Source organism: Catharus ustulatus, chromosome 13 (genome assembly GCF_009819885.2).
Source record: "Catharus ustulatus isolate bCatUst1 chromosome 13, bCatUst1.pri.v2, whole genome shotgun sequence".
Taxonomy (NCBI): Eukaryota; Metazoa; Chordata; class Aves; order Passeriformes; family Turdidae; genus Catharus; species Catharus ustulatus.
Genome location: NC_046233.1, coordinates 15,066,853 through 15,091,645, shown reverse-complemented (window position 1 = coordinate 15,091,645; position 24,793 = coordinate 15,066,853). Strand labels below are relative to the sequence as shown.

The window sequence follows — 24,793 nt, the reverse complement described above, 5'->3', positions numbered from 1 at the left end:
ATGGGGACACACCTATTGAGTAGCAGAGCAGGCTTTTTCAGCCTATGTTTCACTGGTTCCATGCCCTTTCTGATAACCAGCTTTTCCTTTAAATGCCTCTGTCCTTCCTGCCTGTGTATTGCACCCTCTAAGTGTCCTACCTGTGGTCTCAGTCTCCTCTGGCCCAGCCGAGGGAGGGATGAGCACCCCATCTTCCAGAAAATCAGGTTAGCCCAACTGTTTCCATTTGGGTTTGGCAGGTACGAGCCCTGCAGCGGCCTCCCCCTGGTGTGAAGATTGTGATTGAAGCTGTCTGCATTATGCATGGAAAAAAGCCAAAAAAAGTAGCAGGAGAAAAGCTAGGCACCAAGGTGGATGATTACTGGGAGCCAGGCAGGGCCCTTCTCCAGGACCCAGTGCAGTTCCTGAACAGCCTGTATGATTATGATAAGGTAAGCAGTGGCAGAAGGAAGCTGTGACTGGGATCAGGTGTTGCCTCACAGACATCCTTCTCACAGCAGTAACAAACTGAGCTCCTTGTGGGCAACATCCTTCAGCAATACTGAGGATGAGGGTGAATTTGGCCTGGAAGCCTTCATGTGAGTTGGGTGTACTTCATTGCCTTGGACAATGGGACCCAGACACACAAGTCTTCACATTCTGTCCCACTCTTCTGTGTGGAAGAGCTAGATAGAACTGGTATGGGAAGGGATTTACCCAGTCCCACAGTTGTGGCTCCCAGACCTCAACATGCAGCTATTTGATGCCTCTTGCTCCAGTGTGATGCCTTGACCATCTTGTCAGGTCCTGGGGTGCTGCTGCCTCTGGGAGAAGCCCTCAGTGATGAGCATGCTAGAGATGTGACTGAGGAAAGTCTCTTTCTTTCCCACTGTTCTTTGCAGGACAATATTCCAGATGCAGTGATCAAAGCCATCCAGCCCTACATTGACAATGAGGAGTTTCAGCCAGCTGCCATCGCCAAGGTCTCCAAAGCCTGTACCTCCATCTGCCAGTGGGTGCGTGCCATGCACAAGTACCACTTTGTGGCCAAGGTTGTGGAGCCCAAGCGGGTAAGAAACTCTCTGATCCAGTTGCTTTTGGTGATGAGGAACACAGTACTAGCAGCTCCCTTCTGCAGGGGATGCTGGGAATTGCCACATTCTGCAGGTCAGGACATAACACCTTTGTCATCCAGGGATTGGATTGACTGAGATATTGAGGTAGCAGTAGCTAGCACTTATCAGCAAGTGCTTTTATAGAAAGCCAAGTCTTGCTTCAAGATCTCTGGCTTTTGGGGGCAGAGTCTGACCACATACCCAACTGTTTCCTTGTGCATCTCCCCAGAAAGCCTTGCGGGAGGCAGAGGAGGACCTGCGTGCCACTCAGCTGATCCTTGACGAAGCTAAGCAACGCCTGAAGGAGGTTGAAGATGGCATTGCTGCACTGCAAGCCAAGTACGAGGCCTGCAAAGCCAATAAGGAGGAGTTGGAGAGGAAATGCCAGCAGTGTATAGAGAGATTGGCCCGAGCCGATGTGGTAAGGGACAGAGCTGGGTTCTGCCTGCTTGTCTGTGGCAACTCAAGTTCAGATCAACCAGCACAATTGTGAAAATATCCACGTGCCTGCAGCTCATGACAATCCCAGGATGAAGCTATCTGGCCTGTTCTCAGCAGCTCAACAAAAAGCTAAGCTAGCTAGGCACTGATGTACAAAGCTGCTGTCCTCCAGTGCACAGCTTCCTTAGCTAACAATGGGTATTCAGGACATCTGAGAGCCGCTCAGTAATCCCAGAACTGAGTGCTTAAAGCCAAGAACAGAATTCAGAATATGTCAGGGACCACCCCAGCTTCTGGTCACCAAAATCACCTGCAGCATTATCCAGAGAGCAGCAGGTCCAGGACACAAGTTAGACCACACAGCAGCTCTCACACGTGCCACTTATCCCACAGCTCATCAACAGCTTGTCTGATGAGAAGGTGCGCTGGCAGGACACTGTGGAGGGCCTGGATGACAAAATCAACAACAGCTCTGGGGACGTGCTGGTTGCAGCTGGCTTTGTGGCCTACCTGGGCCCTTTCACAGTAAGTGTGCAGTGCTCAGCACTCGGTTTGCAGCTCTGCTGTCTTGGCCAGGGAGAAAGTAATAGGACACAAAGGTGTGAGATCCCTCCAGGATCTCTCTCCTCTTGTGCCAGAGGCTACACAGGGCCCAATTGAATGGGAAGAGGAAGGTTTAGATACTCACAACAGACCAGCTGCAACTTAAAGAAAGGCTATGATGGTGTTTCTCATGGCAGGGAGATTACCGAGTAGCACTGTCCACAGAGTGGATGAGGGAGCTGGCCGAAAACGACATTCCCCACAGTGAGGATGCAAGCCTCATCAACACCCTTGGAGACCCTGTGGAAATCCGCTCCTGGCAGGCAAGTTTCAAAAAAACCCAAACTAAACAATACCTTAGGAAGAGGTAAAGAACTAAAACAGTCAGCTCACCACTCACCAGGATCTCCTGGACCAAACAACAGGCTCCAAACCAAGCAGCTGGATAATGGCCAAGTACCTCCACAGTGCAGAACTGGAATTGCTGCCAGGCAATTGCTGGAATTGCTGGGCAGCAGCAAAGAGGCCATCAGCCTTGACCTGTAAGGCTTGTTCTTTACAAACCCAGATCCAAGCTCTGGCCATAGCCTGCCCAAGCCTGACTCCACAGCACAGCCCCATCCCAGGGCTTGGCTGCTGGAAGAGGTACCTTCACCACCATCCCCTGTCCTCCTGCTGGGAGGACTCAGGGACCAGGGCAGCAAGGGATTTTTCTCTGGTCACCTGCGTGCACCACCAGGTGTCCCAACAAGTTTTTCTGCCCTACTAGATTGCTGGTTTACCCAATGATGCCCTGTCTGTGGAGAATGGAGTAATAACCAGATTCTCCCTGCGCTGGACTCACTACATAGACCCACAAGGACAAGCAAACAAGTGGATCAAGAATCTGGTAAGAGCTATGGAGAGGAAACCCAGGACTGCCAGGATAGGGAAAACAGTTTTCTGTCAGGAGCTGTGCAGAGCAACCTCAGGCTTTGGGCTCTAGAGCTGCAAAACCCTATGCAATGCCAGCCCAACCTAACCAGCATCAGTGAGTTTCCACATCCAAATTCATCCCAGGTGGATTTCCCTTCTCAGGGAAAGCAGCACAGGGTAGGAGGAGCCCTCACATAAGCAAGCAAGGCAGCAAACAAATCAGATTCCCACACTGGCTATCCTAACTAACATTCTGGGAGCCTTCACCTCACAAAACAACACATTCCATAATGGTTTTCAGGTTTCTAGCATAGAGGAATCAGGGTAGTATTACCTGGCTGTTGAGCACAGTCCCTACTGCCAAAGTGCTAAAAACACTGACTTCAGCCTCTTCTGCCCTTTTGAAGGATCAGGCAGGAGGCTGAAGCAGCTGCTCCTGTTTTGCTCCTTGAGGGCTTTTCCCACCCACCTGCTCTCAGTTTGTAGGCTCTGCCCTGAATTAGCAGTGTGGGACTCTAGAGGGGTATAGCTCTGTGAAGGAGATTGTCCCTATTTCCCCCCTTTTCTGCTGCCTCATTGAGCTGTCTCTAGTGCCTGCTGATATAGGATAAACTTGCCAAAATAGCCAAAGTCTAGCTGAGCAAGAAAATATATTATTTCTGCTTTCCCAGGGAGCTAAGTAAGTCAATTGAGAGGTGTACTGTGCAGAGCTGGATGTGAAGGTAGCAGGACACCACATAAACCCTGCCCTCCCCTGCTGCCTTTCAGGAGAGGGCAAACAGCCTGGAGGTGGCCAAGCTGAGTGACCGGGACTTCCTCTCCACTCTGGAAAACACCATTACCTTTGGGAAGCCCTTCCTGCTGGAGAATGTCGGCGAGGAGCTGGATCCAGTCCTTGAACCTGTCCTGCTGAAAGAGGTCCTATGTCTCACCCTGGCAAGGAGGGCAGTGGGTACCTGGCTGAGCTGTGAGGGGCCAGCTGGCCAGGGTGCCATGGGGTGTGGTGTGTTCGTAGGTCTCCATGGGCAGGCAGAGCTCACACAGATGAGTGACTCCCATACCTTGGCCAGGGCTCCAACATATTGACCTGCACACATAGCCTCCTGCACCCTCTGGTCTTCTGCCAGCAGGCATCTCTGTCTGGGAGGCAGGGCCATGAAATACTACTGCTATCTTCACATTCAGGCCTTTAGTTCTGCAGGGAAACTTGGAGCTCCTCTGTCCCGAGAGCCCTGAGATTCTCCTCACTGCAGAGCCCAGGGCACAGCAGGATGCCTCTCCTCACAAGAGGTAGCCATCCCAGCTTTCCTGTATTTGTCCTTTTCCGGTACAGACCTTCAAACAGCAAGGCAGCACCGTGCTGAAGCTGGGGGATACAGTGATCCCCTACCATGATGATTTCAAGATGTACATCACCACCAAGCTGCCCAACCCTCACTACAGCCCTGAGGTCTCCACAAAGCTCACCCTTATCAACTTCACCCTCTCACCCAGGTACCTCCTTTTACCCCATTAGTTGCCCATCCTGCTCAGACTGATTCCTTGCAGTCCTCACACATGGTGCCCCCTCACCTGCCACCCTCACTTCCATGGCTTTTGTTATAGTGGCTTGGAAGACCAACTGTTGGGAGAAGTGGTGGCTGCAGAGCGGCCTGACTTAGAAGAAGACAGAAACCAGTTAATTGTCAGCAATGCCCAGATGCGTCAGGAACTAAAGGAGATAGAAGACCAGATCCTGTATCGGCTCAGCACTTCTGAAGGAAACCCTGTAGATGACTTGGAGCTCATCAAAGTGTTGGAGGCATCCAAGCTGAAGGCAGGAGAGATCCAGGTCAGAAGTGAAAGGTGCTCTCCCTGCTGCCACTGTGCATCTTCTGCCAGCACTCCACTAACCATGATATCGCTTCTGTCCTCCAGGCCAAGGTCGTGGTGGCAGAGCAGACAGAGAAGGACATCAACATCACCCGCATGCAGTATGTGCCTGTGGCTGTCCGCTCGCAGATCCTCTACTTCTGTGTCTCAGACCTGTCCAATGTGGACCCCATGTACCAGTATTCACTCGAGTGGTTCCTCAACATCTTCCTCTTGGGGATCCGTAACTCTGAGAAAGCAGGTGCCTGCCCAGAACAGCCCCCCTCCTATCCTCTCCCCCACCCCACATCTGCACATGGTCTGCATGTGAGAGCAGCACCTGTCCTTCCTGGGCAGGGTGTGGCTGTGTCTCTGTGACCAGGAGCCCAAAGCTGGCATGGAGAGCACCACCGTCACTCATGGCACCTACCACCCTTGTCTGGTTGTTGCCTTTTTTTCAGATGAGCTGCCAGTGCGGGTGAAGAACATCAACAACTACATCACCTTCAGTCTCTACTGCAACGTGTGCCGCAGCCTCTTCGAGAAGCACAAGCTCATGTTTGCCTTCCTGGTCAGCGCCCGCATTCTGATGAATGAGGGGAAGATCAATATGGTGAGCAAGTCACCTTAGTCCTTGAAGGGATCCATCAGGACAGCTCAAGCACAGCCTGTTCAGCCCCTAGAATTGTGTGCTGGGTGGAAAAGGTGCCTTATGTCCCAGGGTTAGCTTTGTAGCCCGCTGGACAAACACAGAGCCTCTGTCTTTATTCAGCTTTCAAACTGCTCTCTGTGTCTACATGCAGAGCTGCCTAGCCTAAATCACCTGCAGCTTTTTCCAGTTTGCTGCCAGACTGCTGCAAAGGTAAATGAGTTCAGAGGGAGCAGGCAGGGTTTAGCAGAGAGTGGCAGCTGAGCAGTCACTATGTTGATCTCACCAGACCCTCCAGTTCAGTTACTCCTTGACACGCACACCTGGCAGAAGAGCAGCCAGAAGGATAGTACAGCATTTTAATTTGATATGGTACCATGTGCCTGAGGCTCAGGTGGGTAGGCTGTTATTCATGTCCAAATCATATCCTGTTCCCAGGATGAGTGGCGGTACCTGCTGTCAGGAGGGGCCATAAAGGAGATGAAGAACAACCCAGCTCCAGCCTGGCTGAACGAGAGAGCATGGGGAGACATTCTGGCCTTGAGCAGCCTGAATAATTTCTCTGGCTTCGACAACGATTTTGCAGACAACCTTGAAGAGTTCAGGACTATTTTTGACAGCCCCAACCCTCACAGGCAAGTGTCTCCTGCTTTGCCAGCTTAGCTCTACTGCACATGACATCCCTGGGAGAGCAAGAGGAGCTGATACAGCCACAGTTCCATCTCTGCTCCCAGTGCAGTGCCATGCAAGGGAAAGTAGGAGGCATTGCCTTGTCTGCTCAGGGGTGACCACTGCTTGCCCAAGGCAGAGCCTTATCTCAATGCCTTATCCCAGCAGTATTTCATGCTTCCCCAGTGGAAGCAGTTCTGGCTTGCCTGCTGATGGTTTCACAGCTACAAACAACCTCAGCCAAAGGACTGGAAGGTCCTTGTATCTTATGAGTCCCCAGTGGCTGCCTGCAGGCAACTTGGGTACTTCTTGTGGAGTGTGGGATCTGGCACATTCCCTCAAAATGTACCTACCTGCTTTGCAGAGAGCTTTTGCCTGGGAAGTGGGAAGATGGGCTTGATGCCTTCCAGAAGCTGCTGGTTCTGCGGTGTCTGCGTGGAGACAAGATCACCAATGCCATGCAGGACTTCGTGGTGCTGAACTTGGATCAGCGCTTCATCGAGCCACAGGTAACCAGCCAAGAGCAGGTTCTGGTGGGGACAGGAATGGAGCAGGAGGCCTAGAGATTGTGATCAATGGACCACCAATTACAGTGAGGGTGCTCGTGCCCCTCTACAGCCACTGTGCCTGATGATACCCACCAGTTAAACCACACTAGGAGGGGACAGATACTGCAGATGTACAAAGGGAGAGTTCAAATGACAAATGAGAAAGTGGTTCATGGCCTGACCATAGCAGGAGAGCCACAGGAGAGCTGTACGTGGTCCTCACTGATCATGGTCCTGGCCTTGGCACCCAAAAGGACACTGGAGCCTTGGAGGAGAGCTGGAGGCCAGGAAGGCTGAGGAGGTGCTGCATGGTTCCACTACAGCCTCTCCACTGTGACCAACTCTCTGTTGCAGACCACTGACCTCTCAGCCGTGTTTAGGGAGTCCACTGCCACCACCCCCCTGGTGTTTGTGCTGTCCCCAGGCACTGACCCCGCTGCCGACCTCTACAAATTTGCTGAAGAAATGAAGTTCTCACAAAAGCTCTCTGCTATTTCTCTGGGCCAAGGACAGGTGAGCTGTCAGTTCATACCTGGAACAGCAGTGTCCTGGCACTCATATCAACCTCACCAAGCTCCAAGCAGGTCAAACACTTGCAGCACTTTGAAAACACCCTCGTGTTCCAGGGCCCTTACTCACCAACCTTCTGCTTCTATCCCTTTGCAGCTCCCACTACAGTGCCCTCTAACTTCCAGAATCCATCTGCAGTCCTTCCATTCCCTCCACCCTCCCTCACAAGCTGTAAAGTAACTTTGCTGTGCCATCAAATAGCAAAGATCCAGATGAGGCATGGGGGCAAAGCCAGGCTGTAGCTCTGGACAGTGGTCCTTCCACCCAGCTCCAGGGAGCTGCCTCCCTGTCCTGCTCACCAGAACACAGTGTGCCATGGGAAGGGCCTCTGAGCTTGCTCTTTCTGCCTCTGCAGGGCCCCCGTGCTGAAGCCATGCTGCACAATGCCATGGAACAGGGCAACTGGGTCTTCTTCCAGAACTGCCACCTGGCCCCCAGCTGGATGCCCTCACTGGAGAGACTCATCGAGGGCATTGACCCCGGCAAGGTGAAATGTTTTACTGAGCAGGCCCACTCTGAGGATAACAGGCAGGAGGCTGGAGCCCGGGAGGAGCCCAGCTCTAGTTCAGTAACCATCCATAAGTTCCTTGTAGAACCAGAGGGTCAGTGCAGGAGCAGCTGCAGGGGCTGTGCCTGCACCCTCTGAGCACTTGCTGCCTTCTGGACTTCCAGGTGCATCCAGACTTTCGCCTCTGGCTCACCAGTCTACCGAGCAACAACTTCCCTGTGTCTATTCTCCAGAATGGCTCCAAGATGACCATTGAGCCCCCCCGTGGGGTCAAGGCCAACCTGCTCAAGTCTTACATTAATTTCAGTGATGACTTCTTGAATTCTTGCTCCAAGGTAAGACCCAGATCAGGCTTTGGTCTGTTGTCCCCATTCCGTGCCTGCTCCAGTATATGCTTTCCACCTGGATGTTGCTCCTCTCCAGACACAGATCTTCTTTCCCATTAGAAAATCCATGTGGTAGAGTGTTTCCACCAAACTCACATCCGTGAAGAGCCACTTGGAAGTTTACTTTGAGAAACAGAAGCAGCAATATTTTGGAGGCCTGGCATAAGGCACTTATGCAGCTCTCTTTGAGCAAGGAGTGAGCTATGGCCTTCCCCAGCAGAGCAGCCTGACTGAGGTTTCCCTTCTCTAAGCCTCAGTTGGCACTCCTGAATTGGTACATTTTCTCTGCCAGGTTCCAGCAGGACCGGACTCCCTCCAAGGATGTTTCCTTCCAAGCTGAGCCACTCCTCTCCCTCTTCCCACAGGTCACTGAGTTTAAATCCCTGTTGCTGTCACTTTGCTTCTTCCATGGGAACATGCTGGAGAGGAGAAAGTTTGGGCCTCTGGGGTTCAATATCCCTTATGAGTTCACAGATGGAGACCTCCGCATCTGCATCAGTCAGCTGCAAATGTTCTTGAACGAATATGCAGAAATTCCCTACAAGGTGAGAGCTGCCCCTCCTGCAAGGGAACAGGCTCATGATGCAGACGTGGATCAGAACCATGGTGGGGGTCTCTTGCAGGTTCTGAAATACACAGCTGGGGAGATCAACTACGGCGGCCGCGTGACCGATGACTGGGACCGGCGCTGCATCATGAGCATTTTGGAAGATTTCTACAAACCTGAGGTTTTAAATCCTGACTTTACCTATTCTGAATCAGGTATCTACAAGCAGATCAGTACCTCTTCTGACCTCAATGTAAGTACTCAAGTCACAAATTGCAGCTCATAGATACAGGGGGATTGTCACAGCACAAAAGGTCTCCTCTCTGAAACCCACTGCATTTCCAGGTCCCTGGGGGAATATAAGTTTGTAAGAACCTGGGGATCTTCAGCTGGTCTTGGCCTCACAGTCTGTGTGGATTTCTTTCCAGGGCTACCTCCAATACGTCAAGGGCCTGCCTCTAAACGACAGCCCGGAGCTCTTTGGTTTACATGACAATGCTGACATCACCTTCGCTCAGAATGAGACCTTTGCTCTGCTGGGAGCCATTGCACAGCTGCAGCCCAAGACCATCACACTGGGAGGTCGCAGCAGGGAAGAGGTGGGTGCCCCAGTCCTGCCAGTGCTCTGGCAGCCAGTGCCCAGTGTGGGCAGTGACCACAAGCACCAGCTCTCAGCAAGTGCCACTCTTCCTGCTGGGTGCCAGCAATGGCACTGCCATGCCAGAATTAGCTCTCCCCCTTCTCAGCAGCCATGGGGGGCTGGATTAGAAGGATGCTGCCACTTGCTGCTTTCCTTACAGATCGTGGAGGAGACCTCCAAGGACATCCTGGCAAAGCTGCCCAACCCCATGAACGTGCAGGAAGTGATCCGCAAATACCCACTGCTCTATGAAGAATCCATGAACACAGTGCTGGTGCAGGAGGTGATCAGGTAAAACTCCTGTGGGATCAAATCCCAGGGAACAGCAGAGATATGCAGGCCCCTGCTGCCACCCACCCTTGGGGAACCTCACCACTGAGCCCAACAGTGGGGGCTGGCAGTCACACTAACAACTGTGTTGTCCCAGCCAGGACCTTTAGCTGATTCTGTCTCCATCTGTAACAGTCAGCAATTTAGGGCTGGAAGAGCAGCTGTGAGACTTCGTTGAGAGAACTGGGACTGGGAGTTACACGGAGGAGCTTCACTTGTGTATAAAGATCCATACCCTCTCTGGGCAGGCATTGGGCAATAAACCACTGCAGAGTCACTCTGGTCCCTCTGCCCTTTCTGTAGGTACAACAAGCTCCTGGAGGAGGTTGCCTCAAGTCTGAAGGATTTGCTGAAAGCTCTCAAGGGCCTGGTCGTGATGTCCTCTCGGCTGGAGCTGATGGCCAGCAGTTTGTACAACAACACTGTTCCTGAAATATGGAATGCCAAGGTATGTGCCCCAGCCAGCCAGAGCTCACCCAAACTAGAGGAATGGGTTAGCAGCTGCTGCTGGACTGGGCTGTCTCTCATGGAGCTGGCTGTTGGTCCCCTGGAAAGGAGACGTCTCCTGCCTAGTGCAGCTCCCAGTTGTTCCCAGCCCCTGGGCTCTGGGCAGCTCTCAGCAGCTGAGGCACAAGGTCTAGGCTGTCCTTGACTGCACTCAGCACCTCCTTCTGTGGGTGCCTCACAGGCCTATCCGTCGCTGAAGCCATTGGCATCGTGGGTGAACGACTTGGTGCAGCGGATTGAATTCCTGCAGAACTGGATCAGCCATGGGATCCCCTCCGTGTTCTGGATCAGTGGGTTCTTCTTCCCCCAGGCCTTCCTCACTGGGACGCTGCAGAACTTCGCCAGGAAGTCTGTCATCTCCATTGACACCATCTCGTTTAGCTTCAAGGTCAGTAAATCAGGTAGAGAGTCTGAATTTATTTGGAATCTGCTGCTAGAAGGCCACAAAAGCCCTGACCTGCCTAAGAGGTGAAGCCACCAGGCTACACAGCTGCCTATGGCCCTGTCATCCTCTCTGTGCCTGGATACATCCACCCACCCACGCACATTGCCATTACCTCCCCAAGGCTCCTGCTTCCAGACCTGCTCACGTCCCCCTCCACCAGCTGTCACAAGCTGCTCCTCTGAGAGCTGTGGCACGCTCTCCTTTGGCAGCACTGGCTTAACTAAGAGCTGCTTAGGAGGTTTCTTGGGGCTGAGCCCCCAGGGACACGCCTTGAGCGAGGGCCCGGCCCCTCCCCTGGTCAGGTCATGAAGGAGTCGGTGAAGGAGCTGAAGCGCCAGCCCAACGTGGGCTGCTACATCCACGGCTTGTTCCTGGAGGGCGCCCGCTGGGACGCTGCTGCGGGTCGGCTGGCGGAGTCACGCCCCAAGGAGCTCTACACGGAGATGGCTGTCATCTGGCTGGTGCCTGTCCCCAACCGCAAGCCTCCAGAATCCGGCTCCTACCTGTGCCCCATCTATAAGACTCTCACTCGCGCAGGTAGGTGCCCTAAAGGCAGATTTCCAGAAGCTGCAGGAGCAGCTAGGAGGGGCAGCCCGGGAGGGGCAGTAGGGAGTTCCTTCTGCCATCCAGGAGCGTGATTCTGTCTCCATCTGTAACAGTGAGCAATTTAGGGCTGGGAGAGCAGCTCTGAGACCTTGTTGGCAGTGGCCAGCCAGGGAGAAAAGATTTCTCCTGCTGTGGTTGAGGAGATGGAGCAGCCAGGCACCCTGGCTCTGCAGCAGTGCCCACGGCCAGGCTCTCCCCCAGCCCTGCTCAGCCAGTCGTCTGAGGGCTGCTGGACGGGGTCACTTGTCCGGGATTCCCTGGTCCACGTGCAGCAGCACCACTCTCTCACCCTTGATTCCCCCATTACAGGCACGCTGTCAACAACGGGCCACTCCACCAACTACGTGATTGCTGTGGAGATCCCTACAGACAAGCCAGAGAAGCACTGGATCAAACGGGGCACAGCCCTGATCTGTGCCCTGGACTTTTAGCCAGGAAATGCAGTCAGCCAGCCCAGGAACCCACTGCAGCTGAGGGCCTGAGCCAGGCTGCTGCCTCCCTCTCCTCCGGCCCTCCTTCCGTTGAGGTGAGTCCTGCCCTTCCCCTGGTGAGGTATGTCAATAAATTTAGCCTAGTGTTGTTGCACTTCCCATGATAACTTCAAATCTATACACCACGGAAGAGCTGCCAGCAGGGAGAACTGGGCCTGGAGCTCTCTGCCCCCCACCCCTTCCCTCACACACCTCTTCCATGGCTGGCCATTACAGGATAGCTTTATTCCTTCAGACAGATCCATTATTTACAGCACTTGATATTAGACACAGCAAGAGACAGAAGGATTTTCTTTCCTTCAACAAATACCAAAAGAACTGTTTCATTCCATAGTCAAGATCTGTACACATTGAAAAAAATTCAGTCCTCTCCTGTGGCAGCTCTACCTCAGGATATCGCTGGAGAGCAGTGCTCACCTCTGATATCTCAGATTTCTGCCAGGAGGCAAGAGCTGCCAGGCTGTACCAGCAAGCTCCGGTTAGCAGCCAGCCAGGGGGAAGAGATGTGGGCTCCCTCCACTGTCCCATCCCACCGCCACTACTGCAGTAACCAGCCCCATCTCCCCCTGCCAAGAGACTTCACCGAGCCACAGCAATGTCCACCCTCGTGCCATGCCCAACACCACCAAGGCCACCATAGGCACCTGGTCTGTTCATAATTCACGGGGTTTGTCTGGGGCCTGGGCCTGGTCAATGCTGTGTGACCCCTAGGCACTGCCAGGGCCACAGAGCTGGTCCCAACGAGAGCAGCCAGAGCAGCAAGAGGCACAGGCCAACCCCAGCACCACCACAGAGGCCTGGGCACAAGGCCCAGCTCTACAGATGAGCCTACCCACCCTCATCCAGCAACAGAGCTGCCATGGCCCACTGGGGAGCCAAGCTACACTGGGAAGGTGTCACCAGCCCCAGGAGCTCAGCCAGCACCAGGCACTAGGCAGTGCAGTGTGGGGTGGGTGCAGAAGTGGCTCTGTCCTGGAGCCACCTTGCTAAGAATGGCCAAAGCCTGGGTTAGGACTAAAAATGAGTTTGGGGAAGAGAGGGACAAGGATAGAAAACAGACATGAACATCCCAGGGAAGCACAGAACTGAAGGCCCAGAGACAGGAGGACACAAGCCACAGCCAGCTGCGGCCAGCACAGCCTCACATGGGCATTCCCACAACACCAGACCCAGCTGGGTGGGCTCCTTCCCTCCGGTCAGTCCTCAGGCAGGGCGCTGAGACAGAGGTGACAACGCCTGGGTGCTGCCATGGCATGGTCAGGCAGCTGAGCTCTCCAGTCTCCCTTCTGCTGCAGGGACTCCTCCAGACAGGTTATTGCCTTTCACAGCTCAGGCACACAGAAAAACCCAACTTTCCTTTGTCCCCAGGCTCCACCTGGGCAGAAGGCTTGTCACTATGGTCCCTCTTCTTTGGGCAAAGGGTAATACAGATCCAAGTGCCAGTGCCCAAAGCCACTAAGCCCAACCACTGTTTCTCAGTCATGGCTCTCTGGCTACTGGCGCTTGGCTTTGTAGGGGCGGGAGCGTTTCCGGCGGTCCGGCTTCCTCTGCTTGTGCAGACGGCCGATGCTGACTCCCTGCCGCCTGCGCACTGAGATGTTCTGCTCCACGAGGCTGGCCAGCATGCCTGCAGGGAGAGCACATACACATGGCCTGGAGTGCTGCCATTACCCATGCCACAGGGCAGCCCTGCCTCTCTCACTCAAAAGCCATCATGGGCATCTCCTGGGACTATAGAATGGAAGAAGGAAACAAAGATCTGTGGCTCCCCAGACTAGGCGTCAGCCTGTGCCCCAGGCCTGGTCTAAACAGGGTGAGTGGCCCTGGCTCCCAGCTGCTGCTGCATCACACTCAGTGCAGCTCCCCCAGCTGAACCCAAACCCTCTGCCCCATGAGCACAGCTCACCTTCCTGGGCCAGCATGGATATGAAGGTACAGATGAACTCATCATAGTTGTGGGTTCTCCTCTGGTCATCAATCTACAGAGACAAATCCACAAATAATCCACAAGCAGGGAAAAGGGAGAGTTCAAGGTTAACAGGAGACAAAACTGACATGCCTGGCCCAGCCCACAGACTAAGGAGACTGAAGCAGGAAGGGACCCATCCCTCAGCCTATCTTTGGCCAGTGCACAACTGGGACAGTCTCCATCCCAGTTCAGATGCCAGCATGTTCCACAAAGGGCAGCCAGGACGAGCTATCTTTGCTGACTCTCCCCTGCCTTCAATCAGTTCATCCCAGCACTGTATCACCCTCCCCCAGGCTGCCAGTGCTGCCCCAGGGCTGTGGTCTAAGAGTTCTGCCCCACTGGGCTGTTTGGTAATGGGGAAGAGACTCTGAATGCTCCTCATCGCCATTCTCAGCTGAACCACTCTCCCTCTATTTTTACATAAAACCACCCCAGACAAAAGCCTTTGGGCAGCTAAATCAGGAGTGCACACAAGTCCGAAGCACACCTTGAATTTCTTCCTCTTCTCTACCTCCTCCTTCAGGCAGGCTTCGTAGTTTGCAATCTCTGCTTCCACACACTTGAGCAGTGCCAGCAGCTCCTACCGGTATCAAGCAGACCAAACATGAGCATAGACCCAGCCAGAGCCCAGGAGCCAGCAGGGTGAGCTGGCAGATGCTCCTCTCTGTGCTAGGAGAGAGATGATTCATCAAAGGAAAAACACGTGCCAGGGGAAAAGAGAGATCAGTTCATTGTAGGGAATTCATTATGGACAGCCCCAAGGGAGATGGGTTTTGCCCCAGCCCAAATATACCTGGTTTTGGAACAGAGGAAAGGGCTGCCTGTGTGCTCGAAACACACCCTACCCCCACCCCCCAGGGCCTGCATTCCCCTCAAAAAATCTGAAGGCTTCCCTTTGGAATAGCAGTTTCTACCCAGCTCTCCTCCAGGGAGCCCTTGGTGCACTTGTGCTTCCTGAGCCTGATCATGCCCCTGGCTGGAGGGCACAGACAGGCTATGAAGTTACCAGTGGGCTGGGACTTGGGGATGTAGGCTCTCACCAGCTCCTGGCCAAGAGGAGAGCAGGCTGAACACCTCAGCTGCAGAGACAGGGACTGTGCTCACTACCAAGGCAAAAATCCCCAAGATGACACAAGGCACAAAACCTGCACTGCCCTGTGCCTCAAGGCACGGCTGCGACGACACGCGAGGGGACAGCGTACACATGCAGTTCAGTCACTGCCAGCGCTGCTGCGCCTCCAGGTGAGCTCCACGTTCCCAGGGCTGTCGCAGCACAAAACTCACCTTGGGAGAATACTTTTCCCCCCCAGGGTGATCACTGGTCCTGCCAAGTCCCACCTTCTCTTTGCTGTCACTGGCCTCACTGCCCTCCTTCTCCTCCAGTTTGATCGCAACCGGGGCCTCTTCACTGGGTTTGATGGAAGAGGGGGAGTTTTTCCCATCTACACATAGGGGCAGAGAAGTGTTAGGAGCCACCACAAAGGACTGGCATTCACCTCTTAAGTCAGAGGACACTGTCCTGTCACCCCATGTGAGACACCACCCCCCTAGGGCGGGCACTTACCTGCAGCAGCCAGTGGGCAGACCACGCCATCCTCGGTGAGGTGCAGCAGCCCGGAGCTGACAATGGGCCCCAGGTCTCTGACAGCCCGGTTGTAGCGCATGCAGTCGACGCGCAGCAGCCCGTCCTCCTCCCCAAACAGCACCTTGGAGATGTGGGAAGTGACGGGGCTGGAGGGGCGCGTGGGGTTGGCCGAGCGGATGGGAGAGCGCAGCGGGGAGTTGAAGGCGCTGCCAATCTCGGAGGCGGTGTCGGTGCTCTCGTTGCTGGGGGTGGGGGAGGGCTGGGAGTGCGTCACCACTGCCACAGCGGCTCCCCCGCCACCGCTTGTCTTGATGGACAGGGGAATGGAAAGATCCTTCTGAGATTCCTTCAGCTTCTCAGCCAGGACGTTGATGGTGTTGGGCTGCAGGACAGAGAGCTGGCCATCTGCGGCCCCTGCCACGTGCTCTTGCTTCACTTGCCCTTTCCTCTTGTACCTGCCCAGAAACACAGCAGGGAAGGTGAGCAGCTGACAGAAGGAGGTGGAGATCCAGCATGGACACTGCCAGCCCTGTGCTCAGCAGTTCAGGCTGCCTACTGGGATGAAACAAGGTCCTGAACACGTTAATGTCACCTCCAAAGCCACTAGCTTCTCTTGCAGCACCCCAGCACCACTGAGCCACTCAGTCCCAGGGATCCCTACACCGCTGAAGGACACAGGGTGCTGTGTACCCCTTGCTCTTCTTCCAAAGCCCCCAAAGCTCCCTTGCTGTGACCCCAACTTCCTGGCTTTACTAGCAGTCCAAGCACACCAACAGTGTCACTAGGAGCTGAATTGGCAATCAGTACTGTGCAACCAAGGTTCCTCAAAGCCTGCCACCAATACACAGTTACTCTCAGGACAGCTGAAATTTGGAGATGGCCATAAAGAGCTACAGAAGGACTTCACAAAACCCAGTGTGTGAAAAGTGAAATGGCAGGTGAAGAGAAGAACAGAACTGTCAAGAGCTAAGGAAAGAGATCAGCAAAGTCCTCGCTGATGGTTCTGCAAATGTCAGCTCCCGGCCCCCCACCCACAGCCCAAGCTGTCACCTGATGGCTGAGTTGGTGTTACGAACGTCCTCCTCATCATCATCATCATAGTCATCCTCATCATCCGAGTACTGCTGGTGCTGTCGGACTGGGACCCGATTGCGACCAACTCCTGCCGCAAGGTCTTCCTCCTCCTGCAACACACCATTGCTGAAGGCCTGCTGGCAGCAGGGCAAGGAAGAACCCAGTGGACTCATCCTTGGTCCAGCCCAACACCAGGATTTGGCTCTTTTGAGAGGAAACAGGTACCCTTCCCCATTTTTGCTCAGTTAACCCACATTAATGTTAACCTCCTTTGTCAGGTCAGTCTTTATTTACCCTCTCCCCTCCCAGCCTGAGCTGGTGCTAGGCCAGGCTTGCTGCAAGGCAGGGTCATGCTTAGGCCAGCTGATAGCTGTGGTCCTACAAGAGGGGAGGGACTGCAGGCAAAGAGCTCAGCTTGAATCACGTGTGCTGCTAGCCTGGCACTCCAGCCTACCTGCATGGGGGACTTGGCATAGTTGTGGTTATCCAGGAAGGCTGGCAATCTCTGCACAATGGGGTTGGGGTTTGCTGGAGGGGCCCCATTGATGCCGCTCGCTGTTGCCTTTGGCACCGGTTTGGATTTGCTGGGTGGGCTCTGCGTGGCCATGGGGTGGCCCTGGCTGGTGGGTTCATCGGTGCCATCTGCCACACAAGCACAGCAGAGCCTTTCATCACCAGCACTGTCACCTTTTACTCCACGTCCTTTACCACCCCTTACTCACCCAGATGAGAGAAGAGCTCTTACACTCCTCCAGACCACCACAACCACCTGTGTCTGTCATCGGTGTCCCAAAGCTCCAGCCCTCCCATTTTCAAGCTTCACACCCTCCAACACACCCCCAGGCATCACCACACTCCAGCACAATGCGCATGGAGCAGGAAAAGAAAGTGAAGCTGACAATAAGTGCCCCAAACCCCAGGTCAGATAGCTGTTGTCATCACCCTGTGCTCACTCCATGGCAGGCCAGGCTGCCAACACTGCTGGTACCTGCTGTACTACAGGTAAAAGGTCCTACCTGCATGAGTGCTCTCTGGAGTCACGGTCTTGTTGCTGGCTGGCTTTGCCTCTTCAGCAGGCTGAGACTCCTGGGACTTCTGGGTCTGGATCAGCTCAGGCTGAGTTACTCGGATAAGCTTGAAAGCAAATGACATAGAAACTGCATGCTGGACCAGCAATGACCCAAACCACATCCTTCCCACTCAAGCACTGCAGAGCTCACCAGGGTGAGCCAACACCAAGTGCCCAGGCACACAAACGACACAGATGAGCAACCTTCCAGGTGAACAGCAACGGCCAAGTAGTAAGGCTGGCTGTTCCCTCTTTCCACAAGATTTTTCCCAAGACCAAACAAAACCCCTAAAACCAGGGCCTTGGCAGCACAGGTAGATGCTCTGAAAAAGCCTATTCCTCCCACTAGGCTTGCACTCCCTCAGGGCCTGGGCTGTCCTACCTGCTGCAAGGCCTCCAGCACAGTCTGGCGGTTCATCTTCAAGATGTGCAGTTTGGACTCGTACTTCATCCTCCGGTCAGGCACCACCGCCATCAGGTTGAAGCGGATGTCGTGGTATGGCTCCCTGCAGGAAGGGCAGCAGCCCTCAGCCACAGGATCATGGTGACAGCCCTATCCCCACCTCCTGCCTGGGCATTTAACACCAACACTAAGGCTTCTCCCCAAAACTAAGTCAAGCTCACAGTGGCTGATGAAGCAGTACAAGGTTCAGCTACCACACAAAACACTCTCAGAGTTACAGGTTGGCTGAGGTGGGAAGAGACCTATGAGAGTCATCTGCTCCAGGCCCTGCTCCAGCAGTATCACCCAGAGCTGGTCACCAGGATAACATCCAGACAGCTTCTGAATATCTCCAGAGATGGAGATTCCACAACATCTTTAGGCAACCTGTGCTAATGCTGTCACTGCCATGCCCAAGCATCCCAGAGGCCCAGCTCAAGACCAAAAGCACCACTCCTTCTCCTATGGACTTGAGCTAACAGGGACCTAACCAGGCCATTCTTAACGCTGTGCAGCATTTGCAGGGACTCTGCATCACACAGGGAAAGCAGCTTCTCTGCATGCCCTGCAGGCAAGAGAAGGCAGGGGGCAGAGCACCTGCACCTCTCCATAGGCAACCTCCACCCCACTTCCACAACCTGCCACTCAGAAACCACAGCACAAATCATTCAGGGGAGTATGGCAGGGGGCCAGTGCTCGTCCCATGGGCCAGGACATTACCCTGCAGTGGCCAGGCCAATGCGCTCCATGATCACTCTCCTGGCTTTGTCCGTCCATTCCTCGTCATCTGCCCAAGGCCCTGTGATAACAAGACAGAGCTGGGCTTAGCAAAGCAGCCCATATGTGGAAACCATGTACATGAACTGGGTACCTTACCAAAGGGGCTGACAGACAGAAATCTGGCAGGGAGAAATAACTATCTGAAAGACAGAACTGAGGGGTCAAGTTGTAAGAGAAGGGAGTAACCCAGGCAGTCCAGTGCAATCTGTCTGGAGGGGCTGCCTCAACACATGGTGGTTATTTGGGACAAGGAGAGAGTGAGGAAATAAATTCTCCTTGCTATATGAAGTTCTTTCAGACCTGAAGGACTTCATGGCCCTGAGCAACTGGGGAGGAAAATAGCAAGGCTGGAAAAACAAAAGCAATGCATTTAGAAATAACTGCTTTCTAGGTACAGTCCCCAGCACACAGACTCCAAAATTAGCTGTCAAAACACAGGACAAATCTGTGAGCCACTGGAGTGGTTATCCACTAACACCAGTTAACACTAAGAGGCAAAGAAAATCATTTGGACACACCAGGGTGGCAATCACCTGTGTGAGCACGCAGAGACAGGTGGGCTCTTACCGTGGTCAATGGGATAGACCTTCAGCCCGTCCAGCTCAAAGAGTCGTCCCTTGATGGGGACATAGCTGACAAAATGAAAAGCCTCCATGGTCCGCACTGCACTGATCCCGTTCTGCTTCTCTGGCAAGTGCCGTGGCTCTGGCCTGCAAGGGCAACAGGTGATGGAGAGTCTGCCTCCTCCAGAGACAGGGAGCTGCAGACACCCCTCACTCACCTGGCATGGCTGTTGTGGGCCTTGGCCAGCTCCGGGGCATTGCCAATGGCATAGCCTTTGCTCTGCAGCCAACAGCAAGAGAGGAGAAGAGCTGAGAAATGACAGGGAACAAACAAAATGCTTCACCTTTCCACTCCCTCCCTCCATCTACCCACAGGACCAGGACAGAAAGCCTCAGGCATATCCTCTACTCGTCTGAGTTACAGGTAAATTCCAAGATAGAAAAAGCACACAATTTCTACTGAATAAATTATAGCTGGAGTAAAACAGACTTCACAATAGGTCTGAAGGGAGGAGAGAGGAGTTTTGATTACAGTGAGTAACATGACAGAAGGCTCAAAGCTGTGCCCAGCCTAAAGGAGACAAAGCCTCTGAGCAAAGCAAGGCAGGAATATGAGAGAGAATAGGCAATCCTGCTTCAGGGTGCAGCCACAGAGGGCAGGAAAGGAACCAGCTCTTTAAGAGCATCACCCCAAAAGGGGAGCAAGATGCAGAACCACCTATGCCACCCTTGCACAGCCCTGCTCCTACCTCAGGGCTAAAGCCTTTGGTGAAATCCTTCATGCGGCTCAATGTGGGGCCCAGGTCAACATTGTTACAGTTCAGGAGGACGCTCAGCAAGGCGTGGGTGGCACAGGAATTGGGGATCAGCTGGAGAGTAACACAAAGACAACTTAACCAGCAGGAACAAGGCAGCAGTTCAACAACCCCTCAGTGTTAACTATCAACTGAAAGCGCTGATGCAAGAACCATCAGCACTTGTGAGAGCAGTGACCTGAGCTCAGCTCCTACAGGAAGAAGTCAGTTATCAGTGAGCCTCACCATGCCCCATGAGCATCTGCTCACAGTGCTGACGGTCTCCCAGCCCTCACTGGACTCCCTCCCTCCAACCTGCAGCTTAGGGAAGACACTCCCAGGAAAGACGAGCTGCCCTCATGACTGGCAAGATCACACTGCTTCCCTGAGGTGTTACAGAGACACCCCACACAAACTTTCGCCCCACCTGGAGCCTACCTGGTGAGCAAAGAACATGTTATTGACGATGTCATCATCGATCACCGACGTCTCATCCACCAGTGTGGAGACCTTCCGGCGGGACCGGCGCTCCTCAATCCACTTGAACAGGAAGATGAACCCATACACGGGGCTACAGAGAGAAAGCAGCAGCTGCAGTGCTTTGGAACAACCACACCAGTGGGGCTGCTCTGCCCAGCACCAGAAACCTTCTGTTCCACAGGCAGAGCAAAGAGAGAGAGGAAAAGCAGAACAACCAGTGCCATCTTTCTGGAAGTGATGATCCCTGCCACAATCCCCCCAGCCCAACACTACTAAGGACACTCCTACACTGATGCTCCAGGCTCAGCCAACAATCAAGCTTGAAAACTTGGGGTTTGACAAGTCTTAAGAGGCTAAAGACAGAGAAATGGAAAATTTCCCTCTGGAATGACTGACCTACAGAACAGTGCCTGGCCACTGAATGACCCTCCTTTAACACTTACCTTGTATTCATTCTTGAGAGGTATTCAGCAATGGCTTTTAAGAAGCGACAGCCTCAAAGCCCTTTCACAGCACCAGGACAGGGAGAAAGCTCACACTGCAACTACACCACCTCTCCTTGGTGAAAGGGAGAGGAATCCCTTGGAGGATGTCCACCACCTGCCCCAAACCTGATGAAGCTCTCCTGGTCCATCATGGGCAGCTCTGACCTCCACGACAGACAAGCTCACACGGGCCCCTCTGAACGCTTGGTGATGAGTTCCCAGGCCCACAGGTCATTCTGCTTAGCAAAACTCACACTCTCAGGCCTCTGACTCACCCTTGGCATTTGCTCTGCAGATCATAGATCTCCTCAACCTGCACTCCCTTGACCCCTGCAGACAAAGGAGAGAAGCTGGTGTAAGGCCCACCAAAAAGGACAAGGTAATATCAGGCACAAAATCAACTTCTCAGAAAAGTTTCTAGGACTTACCAAAATCTTCAACCAGGAGTGTGAAAAGGCCTGAAAGAAACAAAACCAACAGGTTACTTATGGCTGAAGAGAGCAGAGAGGAAATCTGCTGTCATCATCCCCTGAGTGTCCCACATGATCCAAGGCCAAGGCACAGCCAGAAAATCCACAGAAGAGTGGCACCAGGATCACACTGAGTCCCAGCAGTAGGGTAGTTGAGCTCAGAGGTGCTCCAACTCTCTTTACCCCTCCATCCCCATCCTCTTCCTCAAGAGGACCTGAACCAATTCTTCCAGAGCCCAATGCATCCTGACCCACTGCAGATGCCAAGTGAGCAGCAGCAGCAGGGAGCACCTAAATGACACACACATATTTGTAACCGGAAAGAAAAATGGCTGAAGATATTACAAGGTATTTTTTAAAAACATCATTTTTGTTCATGTTAATGAAAGCCAGTGAGGAGAAATCCAGATCACAGTGAGGTTGAAAGGCTCGTCTTCATCTCCCTGTCTTTTTGGGAGAATCAAATCCAACAGCCTGTGTCCAGTGACTAAAAAATTCAGGAGGGCATAACCAGAAATACAGAGACAACAGCAAGAAAGCAAGGATAATCAGACATCAGCAACTGAGCAGCAGCTGCCACTATGATGCCAAAGCAAAGGCAGTCAGCCCAATTTTCAGGCCATCACTCTGCACATGGAGCAAGCGAGTTCGAGACTGGAATAACAAATATGCTTTTTTAGCTCCTTTATAAAGGCTGCTGAAAGCCCGGGGGAAAGTCCAGGGATAAGAAGGATTAAATCGTGAGAAACATTCCTGTAAGCAATGGATTTAAGGACCCTGATGTATATGGCTCAATTAAGAACAGCCCAAGGAGCTTCCACACCAATGTAAAAATGATTAAAACAGGGAGGAAACTCCTGGGAGCAAAAAGTCTTCATTAATTTAGCAGAAAACATTGTATTTCTTACAAAATAGTCAGTGAGAAGAAATACGCTGTGGAAAGAACATGTTTCAAGCCAGTGGGAGGCCAGGCCATTACACCAAACCCCATCACCTTCCTGGTCCCTTCCAACCCCACTTTTTTCTCTGACATATTTCAGTATTTCATATTACCTCAGCATCCACAAAAGGCACAGTCCTGCTGCTGACACCTCTCCTGGAACACTCAAACACCCATCCCAAATCATATGGGTGGGCTGGCTCACATTCTGGTGTCCACAAGCACACATAACACTATGCCAGCAGCCTGGATGCTCCCAAGGCTCTCCTGCCCACTTAGCAGACAGCCCAAACTTGGATCTACTGACCATTCCTGACCAGAAAAGCACCCAGAGATTTCATCCCAAGCCCTATAGCAAGAGCCAGTGGGAAGATATTCAGCTCATGGGAAGTGCTGAAAGCTGAGAGCAGGATGTGGGTCACTCCTAACATCTGTCCCAGCTGCCACCCCAGCATCCAAACTGCCACATGTCCAAAAAAATCTGTCTCTGCCCAGACACATTGTGTCCCAAGCAAATAACCTTTCCTCCCAGCTGTGAGGATCCAAACCATGTCCTAGCACTTCTTGCCATGATGAAGGACAGGATGGGAATGATTCCAGCATTTTTCAAATATTTTCAGTATTTTTCAATAAGAGAATAAAGAGCAGCAAAACTGGGGGTGACTGGGACACCGACACTAGACAGAATCTTATACTGAGTGCAAGAGACAAGTATAATTCTAGAGGTCAAACTTCCCCACTCATAGCCCCAAAAACTCACCACCCCATGCTAGACAGCAGCTCCCAACCTTCCACAGGACAACCCCATTCCACATTACAGTGACTCAGAGGATTAAAACATTTCAGACAATGCCTCAGCCAACACCAGCTTTGGCCCTGAAATCCCAACCCATGAAACAACTTTGGGACTCCGCCACAGAATCCACCTTTTCAAGACAGTGGGAAGGGGGACGCCTGTGACTGTCCTGTTCCTAGTTTCTCCATGCCGGCCTCTTCAACACCTTTCCTGCCCTCCGGCACCCTCCTACTCTAGGCCTGCACCCCACATCTCACCTTCCCAAAACTCCACGTGTACACCCACACGACCACAACTCCACCTATGCACCCACAGGCCCAGTCCCCTAAAACTTTCCACCTGCATACCCCATACCCGCAGGCCCCCCCAAACTTTTCCAGCTCACCTCCCATCCCCAGCACCCCCAAAACTCCACCTATGCACCCCAAATCCCACTCCCTAAAAGCCCACCCGTACACCCCACACTCCCAGCCTGCCCTCCGCAGCCTCCCTGACCTGTCCCCCCCGTCTCCCCCAGCGCAGGCCCCGCTGCCCGTGTGTCCCTCAGAGCCCTTTCGCCGCCCCGAGCTGTGCCTCGGCCCGCCCCCATCCCCGCCCGCTGCGCGGTGACGTGCCCCGCTCACCGGGATCGCTCTCCAGCTCCAGCCAGCCCTTATTCATCTTCCCGCGGGCCGGGCCGCGCCGCCATGTCCGGCCCCGACTCCGGGCCCCGCCGTCGCTCGCTGCTGTGCGTCATCGCGCGCGGTGACGTCACGCGGCCGCGACACGTGGCACGCGCAGCCGCGCGGGGCCCGAGGGGGGGCGGGTGCGCCGCGCAGGCCCTGGGGAAGGCCCGGCATTCCTGGAAAACTACTCCTCTAAGGAATGCTCTGCTGTTCTTCCCGCGTGTGCAGGAAGGATGGATGTCTAGCGTTTACTGCCAAGAAAACAATAGGATTTGTCACATCTCACTCCTCTGTTTTCTGGTGTCTGATTGCCAGCCTCTCCTTCCTCACTGTATGCTGCCACTTCCCTTTATTGTCTAGGGAATTCAGCTAATGGCACGTGCTCGTGAACTTTATGCCTGTAATTTTCTAGACATTTTGATACTTGAATACTTGTTTAGTTCTGCCCCCGTGCCTTTAAGGACGACCTGCTCATTGTAACAATTCACAGCACTGCTGAGGGTAGAGGCCTCTACCAGGATTTGCAACATCCAGGACTGTTGGATGGGACCCCATGCCCAGTGCTCGTAACAGTCTCTGAAAATGTGCATGTTGGGCAGAAGAAAATAGCAAGAATAATAATGTTAGTGCATCTGCCTACTGGGGTTTTGTTTTGTTTGTCTGTGGGCTTGTTTGGGGATGATGATGATGAAGATGATGATGGTGGTGGTGGTGGGGCTCAGGCTCAGCAGCCTGGGCTGCCCTATTGATGAGGGGCTGCCATGTGCTGCTCAGCCTCTCCTCCCAAGCAACTAAAGGCAGGATGAGAGGGACACGGTCTTAAACTCTACTGGACAAGATTCACGTTGGACATTAGGAAGAATTTCTTCACAGCAAGGGTACTTAGACATTGGAATGGGCTTCTCAGGGAGATGTGGAGCCACCATCCCTGGAGGTGTTCA

The 24,793-nt window shown here is 53.5% G+C and overlaps 2 protein-coding genes across 5 annotated transcripts in view; one reads left to right on the top strand and one right to left on the bottom strand.

Annotated features, from left to right (window-relative positions):
• The window catches only part of DNAH1 (dynein axonemal heavy chain 1), a 75,250-nt gene extending 58,912 nt beyond the window's left edge, over positions 1–16,338 (top strand). Inside the window, exons 56-80 of one of the 3 annotated variants that reach the window (XR_004419258.1) lie at positions 240–431; positions 882–1,049; positions 1,324–1,515; positions 1,929–2,060; positions 2,276–2,401; positions 2,848–2,967; positions 3,762–3,911; positions 4,327–4,487; positions 4,599–4,824; positions 4,911–5,106; positions 5,306–5,457; positions 5,932–6,128; positions 6,527–6,671; positions 7,065–7,223; positions 7,636–7,767; positions 7,953–8,123; positions 8,540–8,719; positions 8,798–8,974; positions 9,150–9,320; positions 9,522–9,652; positions 9,995–10,139; positions 10,380–10,586; positions 10,946–11,180; positions 11,559–11,775; positions 15,914–16,338. Coding sequence is in view for 1 of the 3 variants with exons in the window: in XM_033071245.2 (XP_032927136.1) it covers positions 240–431; positions 882–1,049; positions 1,324–1,515; positions 1,929–2,060; positions 2,276–2,401; positions 2,848–2,967; positions 3,762–3,911; positions 4,327–4,487; positions 4,599–4,824; positions 4,911–5,106; positions 5,306–5,457; positions 5,932–6,128; positions 6,527–6,671; positions 7,065–7,223; positions 7,636–7,767; positions 7,953–8,123; positions 8,540–8,719; positions 8,798–8,974; positions 9,150–9,320; positions 9,522–9,652; positions 9,995–10,139; positions 10,380–10,586; positions 10,946–11,180; positions 11,559–11,680 (3,987 nt within the window). In the remaining 2 variants the exon portion in view is untranslated. Of the gene's footprint in view, positions 1–239; positions 432–881; positions 1,050–1,323; positions 1,516–1,928; positions 2,061–2,275; positions 2,402–2,847; positions 2,968–3,761; positions 3,912–4,326; positions 4,488–4,598; positions 4,825–4,910; positions 5,107–5,305; positions 5,458–5,931; positions 6,129–6,526; positions 6,672–7,064; positions 7,224–7,635; positions 7,768–7,952; positions 8,124–8,539; positions 8,720–8,797; positions 8,975–9,149; positions 9,321–9,521; positions 9,653–9,994; positions 10,140–10,379; positions 10,587–10,945; positions 11,181–11,558; positions 11,835–15,757 lie in introns of those variants that run through there. The other 2 variants (XR_004419257.1, XM_033071245.2) reach the window with 2 other exon arrangements.
• Positions 11,945–23,913, bottom strand: BAP1 (BRCA1 associated protein 1). Of its 2 annotated transcripts, none has more exons than XM_033071246.1 (17): positions 23,811–23,913; positions 21,410–21,439; positions 21,257–21,311; positions 20,455–20,587; positions 19,972–20,091; positions 19,441–19,502; positions 19,227–19,369; positions 18,600–18,678; positions 17,820–17,943; positions 17,385–17,502; positions 16,823–17,010; positions 16,345–16,478; positions 15,274–15,749; positions 14,994–15,151; positions 14,197–14,289; positions 13,647–13,719; positions 11,945–13,367 (listed from the first exon to the last, which is right to left on the bottom strand). In XM_033071246.1, exons 1-17 carry the CDS (start codon positions 23,845–23,847, stop codon positions 13,234–13,236), a joined length of 2,157 nt encoding a protein of 718 aa, XP_032927137.1. In that variant the 5' UTR covers positions 23,848–23,913; the 3' UTR covers positions 11,945–13,233. The 2 variants fall into 2 exon arrangements, with proteins under 2 accessions (XP_032927137.1, XP_032927138.1); XM_033071247.1 differs by having other exon boundaries at positions 15,048–15,151.
• Positions 23,914–24,793: the final 880 nt, after the last annotated feature.

Coding starts and splice junctions, on each gene's coding strand:
- BAP1 (XM_033071246.1), bottom strand. CDS start 23,847: ATGAATAAGGGCTGGCTGGAGCTGGAGAGCGATCCCG. Junction 15,750..16,344: donor AACACCAACTCAGCCATCAG/GTGACAGCTTGG, acceptor GTTTCTGGGCAG/GTACAAGAGGAAAGGGCAAG. Junction 13,368..13,646: donor ATCCATGCTGGCCCAGGAAG/GTGAGCTGTGCT, acceptor CTCTCCCTGCAG/GCATGCTGGCCAGCCTCGTG.